General features: G+C 40.7%; 1 protein-coding gene and 1 pseudogene across 1 annotated transcript; one reads left to right on the top strand and one right to left on the bottom strand.

Moving 5' to 3' along the window:
• LOC144231207 (tubulin alpha-1B chain-like) overlaps positions 1 to 6,609 on the bottom strand; it is an 8,138-nt pseudogene extending 1,529 nt beyond the window's left edge.
• A 60-nt stretch (positions 6,610 to 6,669) lies between these two features.
• Positions 6,670 to 11,032, top strand: ZNF891 (zinc finger protein 891). Its single transcript, XM_077763615.1, is given in 11 exon segments — positions 6,670 to 6,681; positions 9,172 to 9,622; positions 9,625 to 9,805; positions 9,807 to 9,881; positions 9,883 to 9,950; positions 9,953 to 10,057; positions 10,060 to 10,179; positions 10,423 to 10,544; positions 10,547 to 10,656; positions 10,658 to 10,800; positions 10,803 to 11,032. Coding segments are annotated over 11 exon segments (1,617 nt in total).
• Positions 11,033 to 18,323: the final 7,291 nt, after the last annotated feature.

Below are 18,323 nucleotides of genomic sequence, written 5' to 3'. Positions count from 1 at the left end.
GGGGTCCCCAGATGTGGGGCCACCATGTAGCAGAAGCTGGTGGCAGTGGGTGAAAAGAATTCACCTGAAACAGAAAAAGGGAGATGGACTTCTTGAGCACACCTTAAGGGAGCTGCGCGCAGGATAGCAGAGAGGCTGTCAGCACAAGGCTGTGGGGGGGAGGGGGGGGCTGTTTTGAAGGGGGAAGATAAGGCGGTAGGTATGGCACTGTATGGAAGTTTCCCTTTTTTGGTAACTGTGCCTGGTTGTAAGTAGCCCATTAGTCACTTAGGGCCTATGGCTATTTTGAGGTGGGCCGCCTGAAATGTCTCTGCATTCAGCCAGGTGGTCCCTGTGGGCCCTTTCTATGTTCCGTCTCTCAAGCCGGTTTGCCTAAAAGTGGCCTCTCCACTATCCTTGCGCTACTGTTTTCTGTACTGTGCCAAAAAGATTTCACAAGTCTCATTAATAATTTGGGAAATAGAGATTTTTTTTCTTTCTATTTTGTAAAATAGTTTTTCCACTGTTAAGTTTTGAGCTCAGAATCCTTAGGGGTAGGTATTTGACTTCTGATTCAATTTTTTTTTTTAATTTTTAAAGCCTATTTCTTTCCTTTTTGTTCTTTTTTTTTTTTTTTTGAGAGAGAGAAATCATGTATGGAGGAGGGGCAGATAGAGCAAGAGAGAGAGAGAGAGAGAATCCCAATCCCAAGCAGGCTCCATCCTGTCAGCACATAGCCTGACAAGGGGCTCAGTCTCAGGAACCACGAGATCATGACCTGAGCCAAAGTCAAGAGCCCAGCGCTTAACTGACTGAGCCACCCAGGCACCTCCATTTTTTTTATTTTTTAATGGTAGTTGATGTATTTAACTTTTCTAGTTCTTACTGAGTCAACTTGGACACTTAAGGTTTTCTAGAAAATTGTTCATCTCATCTGAATTTTCAAGTTTGTTGGCATAAAACATTTCATACTAATCTTTCATAATGATTTCTTTGGAGATTTTAAAATCCACTGCTTTTTAATGATATTTTAAAATCATTGCTATAATAGTAGCCATTTCTTCCTTTTTGAGCTTAGTATTTTTCTGGGTCATTCTTTTTTTCTGGATGAGTCCTGCATTATATACATCTATGTTAATCTTTTCAAAGAAGTGGATTTTGTGTTTTGGTTTCATGTCTTTGTATTTTGGTTTTCTGTACAGTAACTTGCCCTGTATTTTTAAATTTACTTTGTTGCTGTTTTTCTACTTCTTGATTTGATTGGCTAATTCATGTATTTTCTCTGAAATTTATTTGCTTTCTAAGAAATGTATATATACATTAAAAAAAAAAATCTAGTATGTTAAGGTGCCTGAGTAGCTCAGTCGGTTGAACATCCAACTCTTGATTTCCGGTCAGGTCATGATCCTAGAGTCATGGGATAGAGCCCTACATAGGGCTCTCTGTTGAGTGTGGAGCCTGCTTAAGATTCTCTCTCCCTCCCCTTTTCCCTGATGGTGCGTGCATGTGCTCTCTCTCTCTCAAAATAAAAAACAATGAATAAATAAATAAATATCTAATATATCTAATATAAAATATCTATATCTCAATATAAAAGTTAGTTTTATATTAGACTCATAATAAGAACAGGAGGTCCCTGTTTCTTCTCAGTGGAACAACTTTCAATTTTTTTTTTAATGTTTATTTTTGAGAGAGAGAGTGCGAGCGAGGGAGGGGCAGAGAGAGAGGGAGAAAAATTCCGAAGCAGCTCCAGGCTCTGAGCTGTCAGCATAGAGCCCGACACCGCGCTAGAACTCATGATCCTTGAGACCATGACCTGAGCCGAAGTCGGCCGCCTAACCGACTGAGTCCCCCAGGGGCCCCGCCACTTGCAAATTTGTAAGCTGATTGCACTTTACATTGTCTTCAGTATTTTTTAAGTTCATCAGTTTGAGACATTTTTCAGTTTCTTATTGCATTAAATGAGAATCTTGATTACATCTTGCCTTCCTTCTTTCATTCCTAAATCACAATGTAGTTATATTGCAAGTGTTCTAATGTGGTTCTCTCACAAAGATTGGTTCTGTCCTTGTGCAGAGCTTTCACTGTACTGACTACATAAATAGTCTTTGCTGCTGAGCCATAATAAGTTTCTTTCTTGTGTAAATCCTGCTCTTCCTGTTTTTAGTAATCGCGTTTTTTTATTCATTTTCTTTGTTTTCATTAGGCCTATGTAAAATGCCTCTTCAATTCTGTTTTCCTCAAGGTCAAACCTGTCATACAGCCTTACCATTTTTCTTTTTTCCTGACACGTATCCTGAGGAGCCTTCCATCCTTGCAGTCTGACAGATCAGTTACTCTCTAGGCAAATGTAACCATAGCGGCATTGTGAGACTTCCCTTGACCCTCATCTATTCCCTCACCTCATCTCCGTTTTGGATCTCCGTTTCCTGGAAGCTTCTTTTTTTACTTTTTAGTAGATTATAATCTTACTACCTTCCTGAAAAAGGGTCCATTTGAGCGAACTTGTTTATAACTACAAAACACTTTATCTCGTCCTCGTATGTTTTTGGTATTTTGGCCTTCTATAGAAGTCCTGGAAAGGAAATTATTTACCCTCAGAATTTTTCTTTTCATTTAAAACAGGGAATACTTTTTTCAAACCCATCAGAGAAATGGACAGCTTGGGTCTCATTGTGTTTTAAAGCATAGGTCAGTAATTGTACATGAAATTAACTGATCAGAGAACAACTTTTCAGTGTCTAGAACAGAATAAGCTTCCCTGTAAAAGTGGCACCTTTGCGGCATTTTTAACTTCGGTATTCTTCCTCTTCACCCTTTCCTTCAACAGAATCCACACCAACCGCTTCATAATCCCTCTCAAGGACAGCCATATCTGCATGGGCCTCAGAAAACTCTCCTTCCTCCATGTCCTCACCCACATACCAGTGGACAAAGGCACGTTTGACACACATGAGGGCAAACTTGTGTCCCAGCCGAGCCCAGGCCTCAGCGAAGGCTGTGGGGCTGCTCAGCATGCACACGGCTCGCTGTGCTTTGGCCACGTCTTCCACCAGGTAGCACAGTGGGAGAACTGGTAATTAATGCCAACTTGGAAGCCAGTAGGGCACCAGTCCACAAACGGGGTGCTATNTCGAGCTTGAATAAAGACCCTCTGTGTTTGCATCGGAATCGGCTCCTCGGTGGTCTTTGGGGTCTCGCGATCTGGGCATAACATCATGCTTGGTCTTGCTGGTGGCAATGGCAGCGTTGACCTCTTTGGGAACCACATTGCCACAGTACAACAGGCAGCAAGCCGTGTATTTACATGGCAAGGGTCACATTTCACTATCTGGTTGGCTGGCTCAAAGCTCATGGTAGGTCTTCTCAGAGATGACAGGAGCATATGTGGCCAGAGGGAAGCGGATGGAGGGATAAAGCACCCAGGCTGGTCTGGAATCTGTCAGATCAGCATTCAGGGCTGCGTCAAACCTGAAGGAAGCAGTGATGGAGGACACAATTTGACCTGTCAACCTATTTAGGTTACTGTAGGTTGGATGTTCAATATCGAGATTGCTACAACAGATGTCCTAGATGACCCCATTGTCTACCATGAAGACACGGTCAGAGTGCTCCAAGGTGGTGTGGGTAGTGAGGATGGAGTTGCAGGGCTCGACCACAGCTGTGGAGACCTGGGGGCTGGGTAAATGGAGAACTCCAGCTTGGACTCCTTGTCAGAATTGACACAGAGTTGCATCAGCAGGGAGGTGAACCTGGAACCAGTTGGAGCCAGTTCCCCTCCAAAGCTATGGAAAACCAAGAGGCCCTGAAGACCTGTGCACAAGTTGGCCAGTTTCTGAATTCGGTCCAAGACAAGGTCAGTGGTCTCCTTGCTAACGGCACGTGCCCTTGGCCATAGTTATTGGGAGCACTTCCCTTGTCTGTGATGGGCTGCGCAGGGTGGACGGGCTGGTGGTAGGTGCCCGTGCTTCCAGGTCTATAAACAGTGCCCTGGGCACATGCTTCTCAGCACCCGTCTCAGTGAAGAAGGTGTTCAGGGACTCATCTCCTCCCCCGTTGGTCTGACCAATGGGCTGGATGCCCTGTTCCAGGCAGTACAACTCCCAGCAGGCATTGCCAGTCTGGATACCGGCCTGGCCAACATGGATGGAGATGCATTCACACGTGGCTGCAGAGCAGGTGGTGGAAAGGAAGGGGAGAGGCTGTTGCTTCTCACAGCATGTCTCTTAGGTGGGTGATGTAAGAACCTGCCTTCCCTCAGCATTTTGAAAGCAGGCCAAGCTAGATAGAAATGGAATGATGAAGGGGCCCCTGGGTGGCCCAGTCGGTTGGACGTCCAACTCTTGGTTTGGGCTCAGATCATGATCTCACGGTTCGTGGCGTCGGGCCCTGCATCGGGTTCTGAGCTGCCCATGGGGAGCGTGCTTGGGATTCTCGTTCTCCTCTCTCTCTCTGGCCCTTCCCCACTTGCACAGGCGTTCTCCTCTCACTCTCAGGTTGGATGAATAAACTTGAAAGAGAGAAAGGAAGGAAGGAAGGAAGGAAGGAAGGAAGGAAGGAAGGAAGGAAGAAACGGTGTTACCATTGAGAAGTCATTCCTGTTATTGATGTTTGTGTGTAACCTATATATCATCTCTTGGAACTTCAGGTTAGTTTATTTTTGGTATTCAAAGATTTTATGATGATATGTTTAGTTCCAGCCTTTTTGAGAAGTTGCCCGTTTCAATGGGTCAGTCCTTAGGTCCTTCACTATTTTGAGGGCTTTCTCCGTATTTGTTTCTCTCTTCCTCCTGTGTTTTCTTCCTGGAGCTCTGAGTAATCTGGTGTCGAACCTTGGAAGTTGGTCATTTTCCTTATCTCTTTTGAGAGGTCTGCTTGCTGGAAAAGTTCCTCAGCTTTATCTTTAAACCCTTTTACCTGATTTTGGTTTCTGTTATTACAATTTTAAATTTCTTAAAGATCTCTTATTTTGTGATCTTATATGTAAATAATAATCTGTACATCCTACTAATGTTTTATGAGTGAAATATCTCTCTGATGATTTTTAGATTTATATCATGAAATTTTCAGAACGTAAAAAAAATATAATGATGGGTCACCTGGGTGGCTCAGTCTGTTGAGAATCTGACTCTTGATTTCAGCTCAGGTCACCATCTCATGGTTCATGAGATCAAGCCCCACAGTGGGCTCTGTGCTGACAGTGTGAACCCTGCTTGTGATTCTGTCTTCTCCCTCTGCCTCTCTCATTCTCTCTCTCAAAATAAATGAATATTAAAAAAAAAAAAGATAATGAACACCCTGGTATCCATCACTATTTTTTAATGTTTTATTTATTTCTGAGAGAGACAGCACGAGCAGGGGAGGGTCAGAGAGAGGGGGAGACACAGAATCTGAAACAGGCTCCAGACTCTGAGCTGTCAGCACAGAGCCCGACGCGGGGCTCGAACCCACGAACTGTGAGATCATGACCTGAGCCGAAGTTAGATGCTTAACCGACTGAGCCCCCCAGGCACCCCTATCCATCACTATTTTGTTTTTTTTTTTAATATTTTTATGTATTTCTAGGAGAGAGAGAGAGAGAGACAGCGTGAGCAGGGGAGGGTCAGAGAGAGGGGGAGACACAGAATCTGAAACAGGCTCCAGACTCTGAGCTGTCAGCACAGAGCCCGACGCGGGGCTCGAACCCACGAACTGTGAGATCATGACCTAAGTGAAAGTCGGACGCTTAACCGACTAAGCCACCCAGGCGCCCCCCCCCTTTTTTTTTTTTAACATTTTTATTCATCACTATTTTGAAGCAGATCTTTTACACAATATATTGTAAATATTTCAGAATCTATCTCCAGTAAGAACTCCTTTAAAATTAAAACAATTAGGGCAGGGCGTCTGGGTGGCTCAGTCAGTTGAGTGTCTGACTTGGGCTCAGGTCATGATCTGGCATTTCATGGGTTCAAGCCCTGCATTGGGCTCTGTGCTGACTGACACCTTGGAACCTGGAGCCTGTTTCAGATTCCGTGTCTCCTTCTCTCTCTGCCCCTCCCCTGCTTGTACTCTTATCTCTGTCTCTCTCTCAAAAATAAAAACTAAAAATTAAAACAATTATTATCACACCTACAAAATTTGCAATATCAAATGTATAGGTAGTGTTCAAATTTTTCTGTTATTTCAGAAGTGCTTTTTTTAGTGTTTATTTTTAAATTATTTTTAAATTTTTTAAATGTTTATTTTTGAGAGAAAGAGACAGAGTGTGAGCAGGGGAGGGGTGGAAAGAGGGGGAGACACAGAATCCGAAGCAGGCTCCAGGCTCTGAGCTGGCAGCACAGAGCCCAGTGTGGCCACAAACCATGAGATCATGACCTGAGCCCAAGTCAGATGCTTAACTGATTGAGCCGCCCAGGGGCCCCTCTTATGGAGGATGCTATTGTCACTTTGAAATATGCCAGTGATTTTTATATTTTTCTCACTCTTTAACACACTACTGAATTCTAGGTTGATCCTGTTTTCCTTTAATACTTTGAAGATATCATGTGATCTTCTAGCATTTATCTTTGCAGCTGAAAAGTCAGTATAATTGGTATTTCTTTGTACGTATTTGCCTTTCCTCTCTAGTAACTTTAAATTTTTACTCATCGTCCCTGATATTCTACAGCTTACATTCAGTATATCTGATGGATTTGAAAATTTTACTCCATGTGGCATGTGGTATATACACTTGCAGATCAAGGGCTTCTATCTTTTTTTTCATCTTGGGATAAAAACAACCATTATCACTAATATTGCTTCCTTTATATTTCCTCTGTCTTCCTCTTCTAGAATTCCTATTAGATACTTATTCCAGTCCTTGATCCACCTGGGAATGGAAATGTGTGAAGTAGAATTTATGCTTTTCTCAAACAGACAGTCATTTGTCTTGACAGCATTTTAATAACTAGTTCATCCTTTTCTGCCATAATTTACAATGCTATCTTTGTCATGTACTAAATGGCTAGCTACACATCATTCTGTCTCTGAGGTTACTGTTTTACTTTTTATTATTGCTCCATTATCATTATGCTTAAGTTACTAGAGATTTATAACACACTTTGAAATATAGGGCGAAGCCTTGTTATTCATGTACCTTTGTTTTCCTAGAAAACGTTAAAAATCAGATTGTGATTTCAAGAAGTCCCTGTTGAATATTTAGATTAATGAAAATCCAATGCAATTCTAGTCAGAGAAAAATTGAAACCAATGTAATATTGGATCTGTGACCATGATGAATCTCTCCATTTATTTCGATATTTTTTCCTGTTTGTCCCTAAAGTAATTTAGTTTTTATTAGTTCTGTAACTAGAAAAGAAATGAAACTTGGGGAATTAAGGAACGAGTCTAGAGTACTAGTTTTAACTTTTTTTTTTCCAAATGTTTTTTATTTATTTTTAGGAGAGAGAGAGAGAGACAGCGTGAGCAAGGGAGGGTCAGAGAGAGAGGGAGTCACAGGCTGAAACAGGCTCCAGGCTCTGAGCTGGCAGTCAGCACAGAGCCCGACGCGGGGCCCGAACCCACGAACCGCGAGATCATGACCTAAGCGAAAGTCGGACGCTCAACCGACTAAGCCACCCAGGTGCCCCTAGTTTTAACTTAAAAAGCTTTAACCAGAAGGCAAAGTGAGTTCCTTTTTTGAAGAGGAAACAACTCTCTAATCTTGTTTTGCTTCTGAAAGAAGGGTATGGATGTGGGACGGGTGGGGGGACCTCCTTCACAAAACCTTAATTGCTATGGGCTCATTCAGCTTATTCGATAAATATTTGTTGAGCGTCTGCCATATTCTGGGGAATGTTCGAAGTACTCAAAATACAGGAATGAACAAATCAGATGGAAATCTATTTCTATATACTTTACCCAAAAGAGACAGACCCTTCTGGTTTAAGGACCTAGAATCTACCTGTCAAAAATGTTTCTCTAAATAAAAATGCCAATTCTGTATTTTTCCCATTAAAACTTAACTCTATTGTATTGAGATAGGGCTCCCATTTGAAGGTTATCATCTAATCTTCAAAAAGTGAGACTTGTAAAAATATTAACATAATAAATTATTGCATGCTTTGTTGTGATCCTTAAGTCTCTAAGCACTCATTTTTTGTATCCACACTGTTTTTTTTTTTTTAATTTATCTTAAAACTATTGTAAAAATTATTTGGGAAAATTATTATGCCATCTAATTAACATTGTTTAGACCTTCGTCCCAAATTTTGGATCATGGTTCATGCTTCTTTGTTGATCCCATTCAAGTTCTAGGTAGAATAAATTATCACAAGAAAATATGGACTTTGGGAAGAGAGATTGAATTGGAGGTAAACAAATGAACGTTTGTTTCAAAGTCATGTATCTACCTTTAACAACTTTAATAAAATTCCTGAGCAGAGTAGCAGCCATATCATCAGTGTCATTAATCGTGTGTTATCCAGTTAAAAACACCCAAGTGACATATAGAAAGTAACCCTATCTAAAATAGTTGTGCTTAACAGGAAAAATATTTTTCCATTCCAGAAGATAACTAAAAAAGTAGCAAAGTATGCACAAAATTTAATTAAACAACCATGCTTTGTTTAGCTGGTTCTCTTTAGCTGTAATCTTTTTTCTTTTAATAATGTGTGCTCCAGGAGTGCTTGAGTAGCTTAGTCAGTTGAGTGTCTGACTCTTGATTTTGGCTCAAGTCATGATCTTATGGCTCATGGGATCAAGCCCCTTGTTGGGCTCTATGCTGACAGCATGGAGCCTGCTTGGGTTTCTCATTCCTTCTCTTCTCTGCCCCTCCCCTGTTCTTTCTCTCTCAAAAGAAATGGATAAACTTTAAAAAAAAATAATAATGCATGCCTGTCCCACCCACTGTGGAGAAGTAGTCTCCAGGACGAACTACTATAAATAGCCAAGATGACAGTTCTAGAAGCGGGCCAAGGATGACTATTTCACATGTGACTACAAATCCTAGTAAAGATTTTAAGCTGACCAAACCTTGCTGGAGGTAGTGGAGAGGGTCTACAATTTTTCTTTTTACCTTGTCACCTATGGAGCCCTATTTCCACCTTTCTTCTTTTACCTGAACATGCCTCTTTGGTTACAGGGGGGACACCCAGTGATATGTATTCATGCCCTGGTTGGATCAGAAAAACAAGAAACGAAATAACCTGATCTCTTTGCTCTGTCGTGCAGGCAAATATCACTTTTAGACTCTCACGATGGCAGCCACTGACTGTCCTCCATAAGGGCTCTGTCAACACAGGATTCTGGTTCTATGTGAGAAACACTGAGGAAGAAAGGATAGTGGGTTGATTTCCCACAACGTGGTTATAGGGACTAGTGACCTTTAAAGACGTGGCTGTGGAGTTCACCCAGGAGTGGATGATGCTTGGTTCTACTCGAAGAATTTACAGAGAGATGTTGGAAAACTACATAAATCTTACCTCAGCGGAATATCAATTATGGAAGCCTACTGTGATCTCCCTGTTGGGTCAAGAAGAGATAAGAACTATGAGAAAGAGAATTCTCTAAGGCACCTATCCAATCTGGGAGATTCAACTTAAAACAAAAGATTCCACTCTTAAGCAGAATATTTGTAAGGAGAAATCCTCCAGTAGAGTGAAAATGATAAGATTCATAATGGATGATGGCCTTCCACATTAAGTGAAGACCAAGAATGCCATAAGACCAGAAAACAGCACAAGATCCCAGGGAGAAATATGAGGCAAGTGACCCAAAAGAAAACAGCATGTCAGGAAAGATTCTATGACCATCATGAAGTAGAGGAGAACTTTAAACTTAAATCAAAACTTGTTTTTTTCCAAGAGAGTCTCCACTAAACGTTGCCACAAAGGTCACTTAGATATTGAGTGTTTGAAATATAATTCAGTCTTAAACAATTATAAGAAACTGTGTAAGTGGGAAGCTCTGTAAAAGTCATACATATGATAGGCATCTTGAAAAAAACTCAAGCAGCACAAAAAGTATGTATGCTTCAAATATGGCATACACTTGAAACATAATAATATGTTTCCTATATATAACAATTTTCATGTGGTGAATTCCTATGAATGTAATAAAAGGTTTTTTGTCACTATCCATCACTTAGGCAGCAAAAGCCTACTCCTAGTGAAAAGAAATATTATAGATTAAATCAATATGGGAAAGCTTTCAGAAGAAATTCTAATTTGGGACTCCTGGGTGGCTCAGTTGGTTTGGTGTCTGACTTTGGCTCAGGTCATGATCTCACGGTTCGCGGGTTCGAGCCCCATGTCAGGCTCTGTGCTGCAGCTAGCTCAGAGCCTGAAGCCTGCTTCAGATTCTGTATCTCCTCTCTCTCTGACCCTCTGCTGCTAACTCTGTTTCTCTCTGTCTCTCAGAAATAAATAAAACATTTAAAAATTTTTTTTAAAAAGAAGAAATTCTAATTTTATTTTGCACAAGAAAAGTCACATGGGTGAGAATATGAATATAAAGAATGTGGGAAAGTCTTCAACAATTCCTCAACCCTAAGGAGACATGTAAGAACTCATACTGGTGAGAAACCCTATGAATGTAATCGGTGTGGGGGAAAGCATTCAGTCAGAAAACATCTCTTAAGGCTCATGTGAGAACTCACACCAGAGAGAAACTTTATGAGTGTAATCATTGTGCAAGATCTTTTGGCACAAGTTCGTATAGTGCACAGGAGAATACACACCAGGGAGAAACTCTATGACCGCAGTGACTGTGGAAAAGCCTTTACCACAAGCTTACACCTTAGGGTTCACAAGAAAACACACACTCGAGAGAATCTCTACGGATCCAAGGATTGTGGAAAGTTTGTAGTGGTTTCTCATCCCTTAGGATAAATGTGAGAGCTCATACTGGAAAGAAATCCTATCGATGTAATGAATGTAGGAAAACCTGCAGTGTTTCCTCTTGTCTTAGGAGACATATGAGAACTCGCCCTGGTGAAAAACCCTATGAATGTATTCAATGTGGAAAAGCCTTCAGTCAGAGTTGTTCACTTACTATGCACAAGAGAATTCATACTGAGAGAGAAACTCTATAAATGTTACGAATGTGGAATTGCTTTTTTCATCGTCTTAAGGTGGACTCCAACTCATTATTTCAGTGTTTGTGGTCAAAACAAGCATGTAAGTCTAGTCCTCTAAACCTCGTCAGCTGTGTAACACATTTCATCTGTGTTGGTTTAATTCTAAACGTTGTATAAAATGTATCAGCTTTTTGAATCAATGGGGGTTTCTAATTTTGCTTTATGATTTGAAGTTTGCAGTTATTTTCTTAATGATTTCTACGTTAATTGCATTGTGTTTAGAGTAGCTGGAGTATCTGACACTACTTTATTGGTATTTCCGTGGGAGTTGCTTTCGAGCCTGTTGTGGCAGATACTGTCAATAGCCAGTCAGACATCCGGCTTGTCATTTCCTACTCATAACCCTGTTTTGGCTCACACTAGCAATATGTCCAGTTATAAAACCCCTCACAGTCTCCTTGCAACCAAGTGTAGCCATTTTCCTCATCTTGAGGATCAAAAATAATATCACTAGAAACAGACCTATCTGGCTTTTTCTCTTTGGCTTTTGCACTTCACCTTTCTGGCTTCCCCATTATTTTCCCTTCAAGTTTTCCATTCCTAGAGCGGAAAGAGCCATCTGTGGCCACGAGAATGAAAACCATGGCCTAAGGACGGTATGAAAGAGGGAGATCCTGCTTCCTCTGAGACGTCTTTAAATAGCTGTATCAGCAGTGTACTGCATTTGGATATTTTTATGTCAGAAAGGTAAGTGTATTGGTTATTTTAAAAAATCCATACAGTCAAAGCAATAACCTTGTTTTCTAAAAAGAAAAAGACCACAGAGGTATGTAGAATTAAATATTTTATGTTTGATGCATGTATTTGGAAAGGAACATAGGAAAGGGAGGGATAGAAGGATATTTACAGAGCTTTTGTAATTAGGCTAGAAAGGTCACTGAAGCCAATTGATCAGAGAAGCTGGGAAATCCCAAACATTTTAGTATTAGAAATCCAGTTTTCAGAGAGAGGGGAAGTTACGATTTTAATTGCTGAATGAAGCCCTTGAGATTTTGCTACTTGGTCTTACAAAAACTGACTAGGTTGGCTCTAATTTATTAAGAAACAAAACATAAAGAGGAGCCTATCATGGAAGAAAGAGGCACTAGCTGCAGTTTTAGTCCTGTTAACTTCATAGAGCCTGAGACATCCAGAGGAACAGGCTGATATGCTGTACTTCTGGGCCTGAGGAGGTGTTCGGGATGATATAATTGTAACAAGATCAGTAGGTAGACTACAGTAGGTCTTTTGGAGGTAACTAAAATTGCATAGAGAAAATAGATGGTGTGAAAAGAGAATGTTTCCTGGGGCGCCTGGGGGGCTCAGTCAATTAAGCGAGCAACTTTGGCTCAGGTCATGATCCCGCGGTTCGTGGGTTCGAGCCCCGCGTCGGGCTCTGTGCTGACAGCTCAGAGCCTGGAGCCTATTTCAGATTCTGTGTCTCCCTCTCTCTCTGACCCTCCCCTGCTCACACTTTCTCTCTCTCAGAAATAAATAAAACATTTAAAAAAAGAGAGAGAATGTTTGCTAATGACCATGAAGACCTGCTATATTTAAAGGTAGGCTGAAAAAAGAAATCTTAGTAGATAGGGAAACCAGAAAGACTGAAGTTTTGCCAAACAAGACAAACTGGTGTCTCAAGAAGGAAGGTAAAGTCAGTTCTCTTACATACTACTTACAGGTCACGTTAGATGATGAAGTCTGAAAAAGTGAACATATCATAGAGTAACATGAGGACTATTGTTAGTCTTAGTTGGAAATGATATGCTGAGGATGCATGGTAGGTTGGGATAAGTTTAGCAATCGATAAAGGACAAGTAAGTAAAGACTGAATATAGACTAGTGTGGATAGGAGAAAGTGTGGTAGCTACAGAGAGATTTGGTCAAGGAAATAGTTGTTTTTTTTTTTAAGTTTGTTTTGAGAGAGTGCATGCACACAGCGGGAGGGCAGAGGATGAGAGAGAGAGAGAGAGAGAGAGAATCCCAAGTGGGCTCCACATGGTCAGTGCGGAGCCTGACGTGAGGCTTGAACTCATGAACCATGACGTCATGACATGAGCCAAAATCTAGAGATGGACGCTTAACCCACTGAACCATCCACGCACCCATGGCAAAAGATTTTTAAAGTAGTGGGTAACTAGAACATGTTTAAATCCTAATGTAATATACCCAGTTTGGAGAGATTACATATGCAGGTGTAAAAAGAGCGATAGTCAACAACACAAAATTCCTGAGAGGGGGTTGCAGGTGTCTGGAGCACAGATGTATTAATGTTACCTCTAAGAAGATACTTCCACCATCAAAAGAAAGGAGGGGTGGGTGGGCTGGTTTTAATTACCTGTTTGTTTACTTACATCTAAGTTAATGGAGCTGCTCTCAAAGTATCTGAATTATAAAGTGCTGTTTGGTTTTTTAAGAGGTTCTTTCTCCCCTCCAAGTACTAACCAGGCCCGACCCTGCTTAGCTTCCGAGATCAGATGAGATTGGGCGCGTTCAGGGTGGTATGACCGTAGACTAAGAGGTGCTTTCTGAATGAAGGAAAACTTCCAAATTTATTCTATGAGGCCAGAATTACCTCAAGCCCAAAACCAGATAAAGACTCCACTAAAAAAGAGAACTACAGGCCAATATCCCGGATGAACATACATGCAGAAATTCTCAATAAAATACTAGCAAGTCAAATCCAACAATATATTTTAAAAAATCACTCATCACAATCAAGAGGAATTTATTCCTGGGTTGCAAGTGTGGTTCAATGTTTGCAAATCGATCAACGTGATACACATTAATTTTTAAAAAGGATGAGAGGGGCACCAGGGTGGCTCAGCTGATTAAGGGGCTGACATCAGCTCAGGTCATGATCTCATGATTCATGGGTTCAAGCCCCAAGTCGGGCTCTGTGCTGACAGCTCAGAGCCTGGAGGCTGCTTCAGATTCTGTATCTCCCTCTGTTCCCCTCCCCGACTCGTGTGTGCTTTGTCTCTCTCAAAAATAAACATTTAAAATTTTTTAAATAAATAAAATAAAAAAGGATGAGAACTATATGATCATCTCAGTAGCTGCAGAAACAACATTTGACAAAGTACAGCATCCATTCATGATTAAAAAAAAAAAACCTCAACAAAGCAGGTTTAGAAGAACATACCTCAACATAATAAAGGCCATATATTAGCCCACAGCTAATACCATCCTCGTTGGGGAAACACAGAGCCTTTCCACTCTAGTCAGGAACAGCACAGGGATGTCCACTCTCACTACCGTTATTTAACATAGTACTGGAAGCTGTAGCCTCAGTAATCAGACAATGAAAAGAAATAAAAGGCATACAAATAGACAAGGAACAAGTCCAACTTTCACTATTTGCAGATGACATGACACCTGTATAGAAAACATGAAAGACTCCACCAAAAAACTGCTAGAACTCATACATGAATTCAGTACAGTCACAGGGGAAAAAAAGCAACGTACAGAAATCCGGTGCATTTACAAGCCAATAATGAAGTGACAGAAAGAGAAACTAAGGGATCACGTTTACAACTGCACCAAAAACAGTAAGACACATGGGAACAAGCCTAACGAAAGAGGCGAAAGACTTGTCTTATGAAAACTGTAAAACACTGATGAAAAAAATTGAAGATGACACGAAGAAAGGCCCATGGATTGGAAGAACAGATACTCTTAAAATGTCTATAGTACCCAAAGCAATCTACACATTTAACACAACCCCTATCAAAATACCAACAACATTTTTCACAAATCTAGAACAATCCTAAAATGCGTATGGAACCACGAAAGACCCTGCATAGCCAAAGCTATCTTTTTTTTAGTTAGTTTATTTTGAGAGACTGAGACAGCAAGTAGAGGAGGGGCAGAAAGAGAGGGAAAGCGAAACTCCGAAGCAAGCTCCTCACGGTTAGCATGGAGCCTGACGTGAGGCTCAATCTCAGGAACCATGAGCTCAACTCACAAGTCAGATGCTTAATCGATTGAGCCACGCAAGCGCCCTGTGTAGCCAAAGCAGTCTTGAAAAACAAAAGCAAAGCTGGAGGCATCCCAGCCAGTGATGTACCCCAGTGTATACAGTTCTTTTTCATTCTTAATAACTGCTTAGTATTTATATGTACATGTACATGAACACATATATACACATCCATGTGTGTATATGTATATGAATGTATTCAATCCATTTTCCCTTCCAGATGTTTTATAATAAACAACACTGCCATGAACAACATTGTTTATATATCTTGCTTTCCTTTAATCTGTTCTTCATACTGTTCCCAGGGTGACCCATCCAATGTACTAATCAAATTATATTACATTTCACTTTTAAGTCCTCCACTGGCTTTTTCCTCTTAAAAAAGCCTTTTTACATGACCTTCCACACTCAAACTCTCAGCTATCTTCCTGGGCTACATCCCTTGCTGTGCCATATTTTCACTGTCTCTCTGGACCTTACGCTGGCCTGTTCACCCTTAGGTCCGAACCCTCCGTCTGCTTCCACACACTCATCAGTGTTGCCTGTTAATTTACATATCTTGCCCTCTAAACTGTAAGCTTTGGTAAGAGGAGAACTTTGTCTCAAATGTTCACTGTTTTACCCCTAGTACTTGGCCCACAGTAGGTACTGATTTAAACATTTAAACTTTCCAATGCAGGGGCACCTGGATGGCTCAGTCAGTTAAGGGTCTACTCGGGATTTCCGCCCAGGGCAGATCTCACAGTTCATGAGATCAAGCCTCGCATCTGGCTCTGCACGGACAGCACGAAGCCTGCTTGGGATTCTCACTCTGCCCCGCCCCCACTCATGCTTTCTCGAAATAAATACACTTAAAAAAAACTTTTCAAAGCATTGTATGCCTTGTCTTGTTTACTTAGTATTTCAATGGAGGCATGAGTTAAAAACAAGGGCTGGGTCTTAAGTGATTGTATAAGGCAAAAATTGCACGAATCAAAATTTCTGTTTCCTAAGCTCTGGGGTCCCCACCCAGCATAGCAAGGTGGCACCATGGCAGGCATGTCAAGAGAAGTGCAGCGAAATGACACTTCCCCCGTTTTCTCCTCCCCCCTCCCCTCTGCCCCCTTCCTTCACCTCACAGCCTGCCTCCTTTGCCACACACTCCTGTAGTTTATTTTGCAGTCAGTTACATTGTGTATTAAAAGGAATAAAATGCCCCAGCATGGTGGAGGGTGCAGTATTCTTGAGGTTATTGATGGAGGCAGAAATTATTACAATTTTTCTGGAGGACAGATAAGCGATATGTGTCCAAAATGAGAATATTCATAACTCCTAACCTAGCAGTTTTTTCTGAGCGTTCATGAAAGAACTCTTCACTGAAGCTTGTATAAGTAACATTAGTCATCTCAGTTGCATGCTTTAGCAAAAAACTGCAAAATTCCTAAATTTCCAATAGCATCTAGTTGGGTCTTACAACATCACGTATGTCCATAAAATGGAAGAAAATGCACTTATTAAAATGGAGTTTTATATTTATTGACGTGGGGATGTACTCAATATATTGCGATTTTCAAATGTAATTACAAATATCAGAATATGATGTTTTGTTCAAATATGTATTATAAATATGTATGTGGGGGGGCACCTGGGTGGCTCAGTCGGCTCAGGTCATGATCTCGCAGTTGAGGGTTTGAGCTCTGCGTCGGGCTCTGTGCTGACAGCTCAGAGCCTGGAGCCTGTTTCAGATTCTGTGTTGCCCCCTCTCTCTGACCCTTCCCTGCTCACACGTGTCTGTCTCTCTCAGAAATAAATAAAACATTAAAAAAAATAAATATGTATTTATGTGTGTGCAATGAAAATATCCTGGAAAGACATCCACTAAAATGTTATCAGTAGTTATTTCTGAGTAACAATGTTTTAATTGAAGTATAGTTAACATACAATGTTTTATTAGTTTCAGGTGTACAGCACAGTGATTCAACTATTGTGTACATTATGCTGTATGTTCAGCATGATAAATGTAGGTACATCTGTCACCATACATTATTATAGTATTATTGACTCTATTCCTTATCCTTACTTTTTTGAGAGAGAGAGAGAGAGAGAGAGAGAGAGAGAGAGCATGAGCAGGGGAGAGGGACAGAGGGAGAGGGAGACAGAGAGAGAATGTGGGCTTGATCCCATGATCCCAAGACCATGACCCAAGCTGAAATCAAAGAGCCAGACACTCAACCGACTGAACCATCCAGGCACCCTTTATGCTGTACTTTTTATTCCTAGGACTTTTTTATTTCATAACTGGAAGTTTGCACCTGTTTTGTCCATCTCTCCCACCCCCTGCTGTCTGCCAACCATCAGTTTATTTACTGTATTTATCATTCATTTTTTTATTACACATATAAGTGAAATAACATGGTATTTATCTATGACTTTTTTCACTTAGCATAATAACTTCTTGCTCCATCCATGTTGTTTCAAATGCAAGATCTCATTTCTTTAATAGCTAAGTAATTAATGGAAGTAACCTTCCATTGTAGGTGTATAGCACACCTTTATCCATTCACCTGGCTGTGGACACTTGAGTTGTTTCTGTATCTTGGCTACTGTAAAAAAAAAAAAATGCTGCAGTATACATAGAGATGCATGTATCTTTTCAAACTCGTGTTTTCATTTTCTTTGGGTAGATCCCCAGTAATAGAATTACTGCATCACGTGGTATTTCTACTTTTAATTTTTTGAGGAACCTCCATACTGTTTACCACAGTGGTTGCACCAATTTCCATTACCACCATCAATGCATGAAAGTTTTCTTTCCTCCACATCCTCACCAACACTAGTTATTTCTTGTCTTTTTAATATTATTTTTTACAGATGTAAGGTGGTATCTCATTTTGGCTTTGATTTGCATTTCCCTGATGATTAGTGATGCTGAGTATCTTTTCATACGTCTGTTGGCCACCTGTATATCTTTAGAATAATGTTTATTCAGATTCTCTGTCCATTTTAAAATTATTCAACTCTTTTAGCCTCGAGTTGAACAAGCTCTTTATATGTTTTGGATATTAATCTCTATTGGACACACTGAATGCAAGTATCTTCTTTCTCTCCGTAGATTGCCCTTTCATTTTGAGTTTATTTTTGTGGATCATGCAAGACAGTGGTCATTTCTCCAACACCATTTATTGAGGAGACTGCCTTTTCTCCATTGTATATTCTTCCCTCCTTTGTCATAAGTTGACCATGTAAGTGATGGCTTCCTTCTGGCTCTCTGTACTGTTCCATTGATCTGTGTGTTCATTAATCTATCTC

The sequence above is a fragment of the Crocuta crocuta genome, unplaced genomic scaffold (genome assembly GCF_008692635.1).
Source record: "Crocuta crocuta isolate KB4526 unplaced genomic scaffold, BGI_CrCroc_1.0 scaffold114, whole genome shotgun sequence".
Taxonomy (NCBI): Eukaryota; Metazoa; Chordata; class Mammalia; order Carnivora; family Hyaenidae; genus Crocuta; species Crocuta crocuta.
This window is presented reverse-complemented; position numbering and strand designations above follow the sequence as displayed.